General features: G+C 41.6%; 1 protein-coding gene across 1 annotated transcript in view; it reads right to left on the reverse strand.

Moving 5' to 3' along the window:
- masp1 (MBL associated serine protease 1) overlaps positions 1–8,746 on the reverse strand; it is a gene marked incomplete at its 3' end in the record, with an annotated part of 72,366 nt that extends 63,620 nt beyond the window's left edge. Inside the window, 2 exon segments of the mRNA NM_001160478.1 lie at positions 8,080–8,308; positions 8,692–8,746. Of these exon segments, the coding sequence (NP_001153950.1) occupies positions 8,080–8,308; positions 8,692–8,717 (255 nt within the window).
- Positions 8,747–11,151: the final 2,405 nt, after the last annotated feature.

Consider the following 11,151-nt stretch of genomic DNA (forward strand, 5'->3'; position numbering starts at 1 on the left):
GGGGGTGGGGGTCTGGACAAGGTGGTGGAATTCAAGCAGACGCCTCACAATGGAACTTATTGATGAGCTGTGAATTTGGCAGTGGGAAGTGGGAGGCTACTTATGCCATTATTAGAGTTTGGACGCGTTCCGGGGTAAAGTTTCCACTAGATACAGATCCAATTCTAACCTTAGCCATTAGTGGGGAAAATGCCAAACTGACCCAAGATCAGCATCTAGTGGCAATGCATAAAAAGGTTACATTTTTTTGGGGGGGGCATTGGAACACGTGATTTCCGAGATAAGTAATGTGTGGCGTGGCAGTGACGGTAATGATCAAGCCTTACAAACATAAAAACAAGCGCATACACACAATCACCCCCCACCCCGACACAAACACAAAACCACCCCCTTGTAAAACACAGACACATTGCATTGTGGAAAAGCAGTCATCTGGTTCCTCTGTTGTTCTTTTGTGTCTGGCTGCTGGTGTGGTGCTGGGTGCATTGCGGTGGTGCCCTGTAGGGTTATTTGAATATGAATATGAGCTTGGTGGGAAGTGAATACTTCAGAGTCGCAGTGGAATGAATGCTAATTTATTTATTTTTTATTTTATTTCACCTTTATTTAACCAGGTAGGCTAGTTGAGAACAAGTTCTCATTTACAACTGCGACCTGGCCAAGATCAAGCATAGCAGTGTGAACAGACAACAACACAGAGTTACACATGGAGTAAACAAAAAACAAGTCAAAAACACAGTAGAAAAAGAAAAAAAAGTCTATATACATTGTGTGCAAAAGGCATGAGGAGGTAGGCGAATAATTACAATTTAGCAGATTAACACTGGAGTTTGCAAAAGAGGGTTTGCAAAAGAGCAGAAAAGTAAATAAATAAAAACAGTATGGGGATGAGGTAGGTAAATTGGGGGGCTATTTATCGATGGACTATGTACAGCTGCAGCAATCGGTTAGCTGCTCAGATAGCAGATGTTTAAAGTTGGCGAGGGAGATAAAAGTCTCCAACTTCAACGATTTTTGCAATTCGTTCCAGTCACAGTCAGCAGAGAACTGTAAGGAAGGGCGGCCAAATGAGGTGTTGGCTTTAGGGATGATCAGTGAGATACACCTGCTGGAGCGCGCGCTACGGGTGGGTGTTGCCATCGTGACCAGTGAACTGAGATAAGGTGGAGCTTTACCTAGCATGGACTTGATTCTAGATTTGATTTTGGATTGGAGATGTTTGATATGAGTCTGGAAGGAGAGTTTACAGTCTAGCCAGACACCTAGGTGCTTATAGATGTCCACATATTCTAGGTCGGAACCATCCAGGGTGGTGATTCTAGTCGGGCGTGCGGGTGCAGGCAGCGAATGGTTGAAAAGCATGCATTTGGTTTTACTAGCGTTTAAGAACAGTTGGAGGCCACGGAAGGAGTGTTGTATGGCATTGAAGCTCGTTTGGAGGTTAGATGGCACAGTGTCCAAGGAAGGGCCAGAAGTATACAGAATGGTGTCGTATGCGTACAGGTGGATCAGGGAAGAGCAACATCATTGATATATACAGAGAAAAGAATCGGCCCGAGAATTGAACCCTGTGGCACACCCATAGAGACTGCCAGAGGAGCGGACAACATGCCCTCCGATTTGACACACTGAACTCTGTCTGCAAAGTAGTTGGTGAACCAGGCAAGGCAGTCTTTAGAAAAACCGAGGATACTGAGTCTGCCGATAAGAATATGGTGATTGACAGAGTCGAAAGCCTTGGCCAGGTCGATGAAGACGGCTGCACAGTACTGTCTTTTATCGGTGGCGGTTATGATATCGTTTAGTACCTTGAGCGTGGCTGAGGTGCACCCGTGACCGACTCAGAAACCAGATTGCACAGCGGAGAAGGTACGGTGGGATTCGAGATGGTCAGTGATCTGTTTTTTGACTTGGCTTTCGAAAACCTTAGATAGGCAGGGCAGGATGGATATAGGTCTGTAACAGTTTGGGTCCAGGGTGTCTCCCCCGTTGAAGAGGGGGATGACCGCAGCAGCTTTCCAGTCCTTGGGGATCTCAGACAATATGAAAGAGAGGTTGAACAGGCTGGTAATAGGGGTTGCAACAATGGCGGCGGATAGTTTCAGAAATAGAGGGTCCAGATTGTCAAGCCCAGCTGATTTGTACGGGTCCAGGTTTTGCAGCTCTTTCAGAACATCTGCTATCTGGATTTGGGTAAAGGAGAAGCTGGGGAGGCTTGGGCGAGTAGCTGCGGGGGGCGGAGCTGTTGGCCGAGGTTGGAGTAGCCAGGAGGAAGGCATGGCCAGCCGTTGAGAAATGCTTGTTGAAGTTTTTGATTATCATGGATTTATCGGTGGTGACCGTGTTACCTAGCCTCAGTGCGGTGGGCAGCTGGGAGGAGGTGCTCTTCTTCTCCATGGACTTTACAGTGTCCCAGAACTTTTAGGAGTTAGAGCTACAGGATGCAAATTTCTGCTTGAAAAAGCTGGCCTTTGCTTTCCTGACTGACTTCGTGTATTGGTTCCTGACTTCCCTGAACAGTTGCATATCGAGGGGACTATTCGATGCTATTGCAGTCCGCCACAGGATGTTTTTGTGCTGGTCGAGGGCAGTCAGGTCTGGAGTGAACCAGGGGCTCTATCTGTTCTTAGTTCTGCATTTTTGAACGGAGAATGCTTATCGAAGATGGTGAGGAAGTTACTTTTAAAGAATGATTTGTGTGAGATAGAGGGCATCTACCTTAGATTGTAGAACTGCCGGGGTGTGCAAATAACACCATCGGCAGGACACCAGCACCCTGCCCACCCCCCCACACACACACAACATTAGTGTAACTTGTTTACCCCCAGCGGGAGATTGGCTCTGCAGAAGAATTATCCATACAATTTGCAACTCTCTCTCAGCTATTTTCTGGTTATCATAGGGGATGTAATGACACTCTGGTTGTGTTCCAATTCTCTACCCTTCACTTCCTCATGCATTGAAAAGCATTTGATTGGTGCTTCTTGAAAATGTTCTTTCCTCCAAGAAAACATTAGACAGTGGTTGAAGTACTGTATTGCAAACAGGTAAGTATTTTGTGCAAATGGGGAATATGATGACACCCTTCATAAAAACATAAGATGCTGCCATTTGTCGTTACCGAGAAGAACAAAAATAAAGGAATATATTTCCTATATATTTCATTTTTATAACCATTGCAGAATAAATTCCTCACCTTTTCTGGCAGTGATGGGTTCATATTTCTGAGGTAGCCATACAACAAATTACCATACGCATCTCTTTTCATTGGGGCTATGTAAATACAGTGCCTTCAGAAAGTATTCATACCCCTTGACTTATTCCACATTGTGATGTGTTACAGCCTGAACTCAAAATGGATTAAATATAAAAACAAATTTCACCTATTTACACACAATACCCCATAATGAAAAAGTTAAATCATGTTTTTAGAAATGGTTGTAAATGTATTGAAAATGAAATACAGAAATCTAATTAAAGTATTCACACGTTCGAATCACCTTTGGCAGCGATTTGCACACCTGGATTGTACAATATTTGCCCATTATTCTTTACAGAATTATTCAATCTCTGTCAAATTGATTGTTTGTTATTGCTAGACAACCATTTTCAAGTTTTGCCACAGGATTTTCAAGCAGCTTTAAGTAAAAACTGTAACTTGGCCACTTGGGAACATTCTTCATGGTAAGCAACTCCACTGTAAATGTGGCCTTGTGATTTAGCTTATTGTTCTGCTGAAGGTGAATTCATCTCCTAGTATCTGGTGGAAAACAGACTTAAATAGGTTTTCCTCTAGGATTTTGCATGTGCTCCATTACGTTTCTTTTTTTAATACTGAAAAAGTCCACAGTCCTTAACGATTGCAATCATACCCATAACATGATTCAGCCACCACTATGCTTGAAAATATGGAAAGTGGTATTCAGTAATGTGTTGTATTGGATTTGCACCAAACATAACACTTTCTATTTCAGAACAAAAAGTGAATTGCTGTGCCACATTATTTGCAGTATTACTTGAGTGCCTTGTTGGAATATTTTTGTTCTGTACTGGCTTCCTTTTCACTCTGTCAATTAGGTTAGTATGGTGATGTAACAACACTGAACAAAAATATAAGCGCAACATGTTTAATGAGCTGAAAACACATATCCCAGAAATTTTCCATACTCACAAAAAGATTATTTCTCTAAAACTTATGCAAAGATTTTTTTACATCCCTGTTAATGTGCATTTCTCTTTTTCAAGATAATCCATCCACCTGGCAAGTGTGGCATATCAAGAATCTGATTAAACAGCCTGAGGCATATTGCACAGTCTGAGGCATATTGCACAGGTGCACCTTTAATTGGGGACAATAAAAGGCCACTCTAGAATGTGCAATTGTCACACAACACAATGTCATAGATGTTTCAAGATGAGGGAGCATGCAATTGGTATTCCGACTACACGAATGTCCACCAGAGCTGTTTCCAGATAATTAAATTATAATTTCTCTACTATAAGACGCATCCAACATCGTTTTAGAGAAGTTGACAGTTTGTCCAACCGACCTCGCAACTGCAGACCACATGTAGTAAACACACCTCCACATCTGGATTCTTGAAATTAATGAAATTGTGGGTTTTCACCACCAAAGAATTTATGCAAACTGTCAGAAACCATCTCAGGGAAACTCATCTGCATGCTTGTTGTCCTCACCAGGATCTTGACCTGACTGCAGTTTGGCATCCTAACTGACTTCAGTGGGAAAATGCTCATCTTCGATGATGACTGGCCCGCTGGAGAAGTGTGCTCTTCACGGATGTATCCCGGTTTCAACTGTACCCGGCAGATGGCAGACAGTGTGTATAGCATCGTATTGGCGAGCAGTTTGCTGATGTCAACATTGTGAACAGAGTGGTGGTGTGGTTATGGTATGGGCAGGCATAAGCTACGGACAACGAACACAATTGATCTATAGCAATTTGAACGCACACAGATACCGTGACGAGATGCTGAGGCCCATTGTGTCATTCATCTGCCGCCATCACCTCATATTTCAGTATGATAATGTACCGCCTCATGTCTCAAGGATCTGTACACAATTCCTGGAAGCTGAAAATGTCACAGTTCTTCCATGCCCTGCATTCTCACCAGAAATGTCACCCATTGAGCACGTTTGGGATGCTCTGGATCGATGTGTACGAAAGGTTGTTCCCGCCAATATCCAGCAACTTCACACAGCCATTGATGAGGAGTGGAACAACATTCCACAGGTCACAATCAACATCTTGATCAACTCTATGCGAAGGAGACATGTCGCGCTGCATGATGTAAATGGTGGTCACACCAGATACTGACTAATTTTCTGATCCACGCCCCTACCTATTTTATAAGGTATCTAACCAACAGAGAATATCTGTATTCCCAGTCATGTGAAATCCATAGATTAGGGCCTAATTAGTTTATTTCAATTGACTGATTTCCTTATATGAACTGTAATTTAGTAAAATCTTTTAAATTGTTATTTTGCATTTATACTTTTGTTCAATGATAATCCATCTTCAGTTTTCTATCACAGACATTAAACTCTAAGCTGTTTTAAAGTCACCATTGGCCTCACGGTGAAATCCCAAAGCAGTTTCCTTCCTCTCCGGCAACTGAGTTAGAAAGGACACCTGTAGATTTGAAGTGACTTGGTGTATTGATACACCAATCCAAAGTGTAATTAATAACTTCACCATGCTAAAAAGGGATATTCAATGCCTGCTTTTTGTATTTTTACCCATCTACTAATAGATGCCCTTCTTTGCAAGGGATTGTAAAAACTCCATAGTCTTTGTGGTTGAATCTGTGTTTGAAATTCACTACTTGACTGAGGGACCTTACATATGATTTTATTTGTAGGGTACAGAGATGAGGTAGTCATTCATAAATCATGGTAAACACTATTATTGCTCACAGTGTGAGTCTATGCATCATCATTTGACTTGTTAAGCACATTTTTACTCCTGAACCCATTTAGGATTGCTATAACAAAGAGGTTTAATACTCATTTCAGCTTTACATTTTTTATTAATTTGTTTTAAAAAATTAAAACAATTCCACTTTGACATTGTGTTATTGTCTGTAGGCCAGTGACCAAAAAAATTCTACATTTAAATCAATTTTACATTCAGGCTGTAACAGAACAAAATGTTAAAAAGTCACGGGGTGTGAATGATCCCATAGGCAGTGCATCAAGAAAGTGTTTATTTAACTTAGATGTATGTATGTTACTACTCTACTGTAATTTTAAGCCTAGACAATGTTTCAGAACTCGCGGTCAGTCCAGCATATTCAGGTTGGGGGAAAAGTAAATGTAAAACATGTTTTCAGTCAAACGTTGTGCTGACAGAATGTGCCATTGGTTTCTATTTCAGAAACTGTCACAATCCATAAATTACTGAATACTTTTTTTTTACATTCTGCAAACACAGTAGATAGACTGGTAGTATGTAAAATATTTGACAGTACATGTAGGCTACAGTATTGCTGTGCAATAGGAGCGCAACATCATAAGCCCATTTAATCTCTGAGTCTATACCAAGACAGGACATGAAAACACAAACATCTATAGATAAACAAAATATGCATGGCCAGGCACGACTCCAACACCATCCTTAAGTTTGCCGACGACACAACAGTGACAACGATGAGACAGCCTATAGGGAGGAGGTCAGAGAACTGGCCGTGTGGAGCCAGGATAACAACCTCTCCCTTAACATGATCAAGACAAAGGAGATTGTGGACTACAGGAAAAGGAGGACCGAGCACGCCCCCATTCTCATCAACAGGGCTGTAGTGGAGCACATTGAGAGATTCAAGTTCCTTGGTGTCCACATCACCAACAAACCATCATGGTCCAAACACACCAAGACAGTCGTGAAGAGGGCACGACAATGCCTATTCCCCCTCAGGAGACTGAAAAGATTTGCCATGGGTCCTCAGATCCTCAAAAAGTTATACAGCTGGTATGGTAACTGCTCAGCGTCCGACCTCAAGGCACTACAGAGGGTAGTGCGTACGGCCAGTACATCACTGGGGCCAAGCTTCCTTTTCTCAAAAGTGCATTGTTGGTTAAGGGCTGTAAGTAAGCATTTAACTGTAAGGTCTACACCCAATGTATTCGGCGTATGTGACATACAATTGGATTTGACAGGCACTTGCTATGTTTAGTTTGAAAAGGTCACTGCAAAATATCGAAACATTCTGCCCGCACCTACAGAAATGTGATCAAAAATGCCATTGCTCTTTCTTTTACAAACTGCCGTGGCCTAATTCCATTATTGCCAAATTACACAGGAAATAAAGGGTGCTATAGTGACTACAAAAGGCGAATGGAGTGCATTTTTCAGGTGGAGTTAATGCACACAATTTTACGACAGATCATAAAGTATACAAGAGCACACTTCGGGGAGTGTTCATGAGCACATTTTGGGAAAGGGTAGAATTGGACCATGGCCGAAGATACTATGTCAGACACAGCAGAGGACGGGAGCATTTCCCCGGAATGCTTTGCTGCAGTAAGAGCACTCCACACTACAGTTCCATGCTGCTTATGATGTTGCCATGCTAAACCCTGTTCAGAATTCCAACCATTCTGGCATAACTCTGGTTCCTAGAAATCAAGAGATGGGTCGGGCACCAAAGCCTGGCAAACCAACCCGAACTGGCACCAGCTCCGACCAGGCTCCTGTGCCAGTGCCGCCTGGCACATCATCCATTATCATTCTCTTCACTGGCATAGCATATTACACTGGCCCATGCTGGCACACTGACATATTTGGCTGGCTAAACCCATGCACCTTCTCAGGGACAAACTAATGCCAAATAGTTTGGCAATATGCCAGGGTCTATTGTGCCAGGCAGGCAAATCTATTACAAAAAAAGCTCTTCCAAGAATAAAAATGTTTGTCATGAGAGTTGAATATTCATTTACATTCCTAATTGAATTGACTGAACTAAATCAAGGTGGGACATGTGAATTGTGTCCCTTTTCGAGGCATTTTCTCCGTGTGAATGGCTGGCCACACACATACGCAGTCACGATTCACTTACCTTGACATAGTCGTACTCACAGAGGTAGGAGGGTTCTAGGTCGAAGTGCAGGAAGTAAAGTCTGATTTGGAACCCGTCGGGAACGCTTATGTTCCAGCGGACCTCGGACTCTTTAGGGTAGGGTTCTGGAAAGTTCGGGGAGTTGATCGTGCCATACATGTCACTCAGACAAATTACCTGAGCTCCAGCGGGGACCATGGACAGTAGGTCTAACAGGAACGGTAATAATCTGGAGAGAGAGGTATTATGATAAATCTATCTTTATCGACATGTTATAATAAAAACTAATTGTCACAATGGAAAGTAAATCGCAACTCAAATGACTATGACATAGATGGAAAAACGTTCCTTTTTGGGTATATTTTTCTTAAGGTTATTTCTGATCGTTTCCCCCAACAAAATGTGTATCCTAGTTTAAGACTAAAGTAGGCTAAATCACAAAGCTCGTTGGATACAGCAATTTTAAATTCACAACCCTCCCCCATGCAGCGACAGAATAAACAGTTATTCATTTAAAACAAACAATAACAATCCCATAAACATTTTAGGTTATTGCTACTGTGGGTTACAGAGGACAATTCGTATAAGTAGTATATACTAGCCTACACCTACCCCATCATTGCCGAAGTTGCAGCCATGATACGCTTACTGTGCGAAACAGCTGAGCTTCTTTGAACAAGACATCCCTGCACAAACACGAACACACTTTCCCAACCAGTGTGTGTGTACGTCATTTCTACCAACCGCATGCGCAACATTCAGAATGGGATCAGCTGGAGATTGGGACAACACGGCAGTTGTGTAACCAATATTCCACTTCTAGCAGAGGCAGTGGTCTATTGCTATAACACATCGTGTTATAATCGTGTAATAACCAAAAAAGACTGCACTTGAAGAAACTTTCAAAGTTTTTGAAATGTTCCAGATTGACTGACTTAAAAAATATACATTATGATTCTGGGTTTCAATTACCTTGTGTCATGCTATGGAAATGTGATAAGCATGATGAGTTTGCCATTTGTGAAGAAAATAAAACGTTTATTCTATCAAGACATGAGAAGTGTGCATGACAAGGACAGCAGGAGGGCACCTGATTGGTAGTGCTAAACATGAAGTCATTGACAATTGTGAAAAACATATCCTACCACATTCCCATTAAAGTGAGATGAGAAAACGATGGTTAATATAGCTATTTTGTGATCATTTTAGTAGAATTAATATTGTAAGGCAAAATATTGGGGTTGAGCAACATTGCCATGTTGACACATGGTTCATTTTCATAAATTTCGACCCTATAGCATTCATTACTCAAAAATTGACAAAAACATGAAATGATGGCTGATAATGCGTTACTTTCAGCAAATGTACTAAAACCAGAAATATGGAGATAAGACAGATATTGTGCACTTCTCGCCAGCTGTTACTTCCGTCCCAATGCTGCGTGTCCATCTGTGCTACCGGCAGGAACAAAAGTAACATTGCAGTAGTTCTGTTCAAGGTCTATTTCATTTAAACTAATTTACCCTATACATTAAATTACAGTAGCTAATAGTAGAAGACATAAATTGTTTGTCATGGAATGTTGTCTCAAGCTCTGTCGATTTCATAGTAATAAAAAAACAAAAGTGTCACTTTCGTCCCGGTTCTCCCATACTTCCCAAAAATCTAAAAGCATTGGATTGGTGGAGGCAGGGGCTAGAGAGTGGGCTTAGTAGGCTCGTGCTGTACCAGTATTTTCCTTTCAAATAAATGAATGGAAGTGAACAAGTGGTTCCGTCGTTGTCATAGCGCCGTGAGGTCACCTAGGCAGAGAGCTCCTGTACATTTTGTAAATATTTGTCATAATTGTTTTTATAGCATTTTTCCCTACAAACTTTATTTTATTAATGAACTATTCGCTGAATTGTTTCTAATCCAGTACGTTTTCAAGACTGAAGTTGGCGGTTGATTTTTGGCTATCTAGCTAATGTTAGCTGGCTAGCATGCAATGTTTTGATTTCATTATGCCTACTGTCCGGAGGTTGAAGATGGCGAGAAGCCCGAAAACATACAGTTGAAGTCGGAAGTTTACAGGTTGGAGTCATTAAAACTCGTTTTTTCAACCACTCCACAAATTATTTGTTAACAAACTATAGTTTTGGCAAGTCGGTTAGGACATCTACTTTGTGCATGACACAACTCATTTTTCCAACAATTGTTAACAGACAGATTATTTCACTTATATATCACTGTATCACAATTCCAGTGGATTAGAAGTTTACATACACTAAGATGACTGTACCTTTAAACAGCTTGGAGAATTCCAGAAAATGATGTCATGGCTTTAGAAGCTTCTGATAGGCTAATTGGCATCATTTGAGCCTATTGGAGGTGTACCTGTGGATGTATTTCAAGACCTACCTTCAAACTCAGTGCCTCTTTGCTTGACATCATGGGAAAATCAAAAGAAATCAGCCAAGACCTCAGAAAAAAATGGTGTGCCTCCACAAGTCTGGTTCATCTTTGGGAGCAATTTCCAAACGCCTGAAGGTACCATGTTCATCTGTACAAACAATAGTATGCAAGTATAAACACCATGGGACCACGCAGTCGTCATACCGCTCAGGAAGGAGACGCGTTCTGTCTCCTAGAGATGAACGTAATTTGGTACGAAAAGTGAAAATCAATCCCAGAACAACAGCAAAGGACCTTGTGAAGATGCTGGAGGAAACAGGTATGAAATTATCTATATCCACAGTAAAACGAGTCCTATATCGACATAACCTGATAGGCCGCTCAGCAAGGAAGAAGCCACTGCTCCAAAACAGCCATAAAAAAGCCAGACTACGGTTTGCAACTGCACACGGGGAGAAAGATCATACTTTTTGGAGAAATGTCCTCTGGTCTGATGAAAAAGTATATATATAACTGTTTGGCCATAATGAACATCATTATTTTTGTAGGAAAAAAGGGGGAGGCTTGCAAGCCGAAGAACACCATCCCAACCATGAAGCACGGGCATGGCAGCATCATGTTGTGTGGGTGCTTTGCTTCAGGAGGGACTGGTGCACGTCACAAAATAGATGGCATCAT

Source organism: Oncorhynchus mykiss, chromosome 15 (genome assembly GCF_057628025.1).
Source record: "Oncorhynchus mykiss isolate SJ-2025 chromosome 15, ASM5762802v1, whole genome shotgun sequence".
Taxonomy (NCBI): domain Eukaryota; kingdom Metazoa; phylum Chordata; class Actinopteri; order Salmoniformes; family Salmonidae; genus Oncorhynchus; species Oncorhynchus mykiss.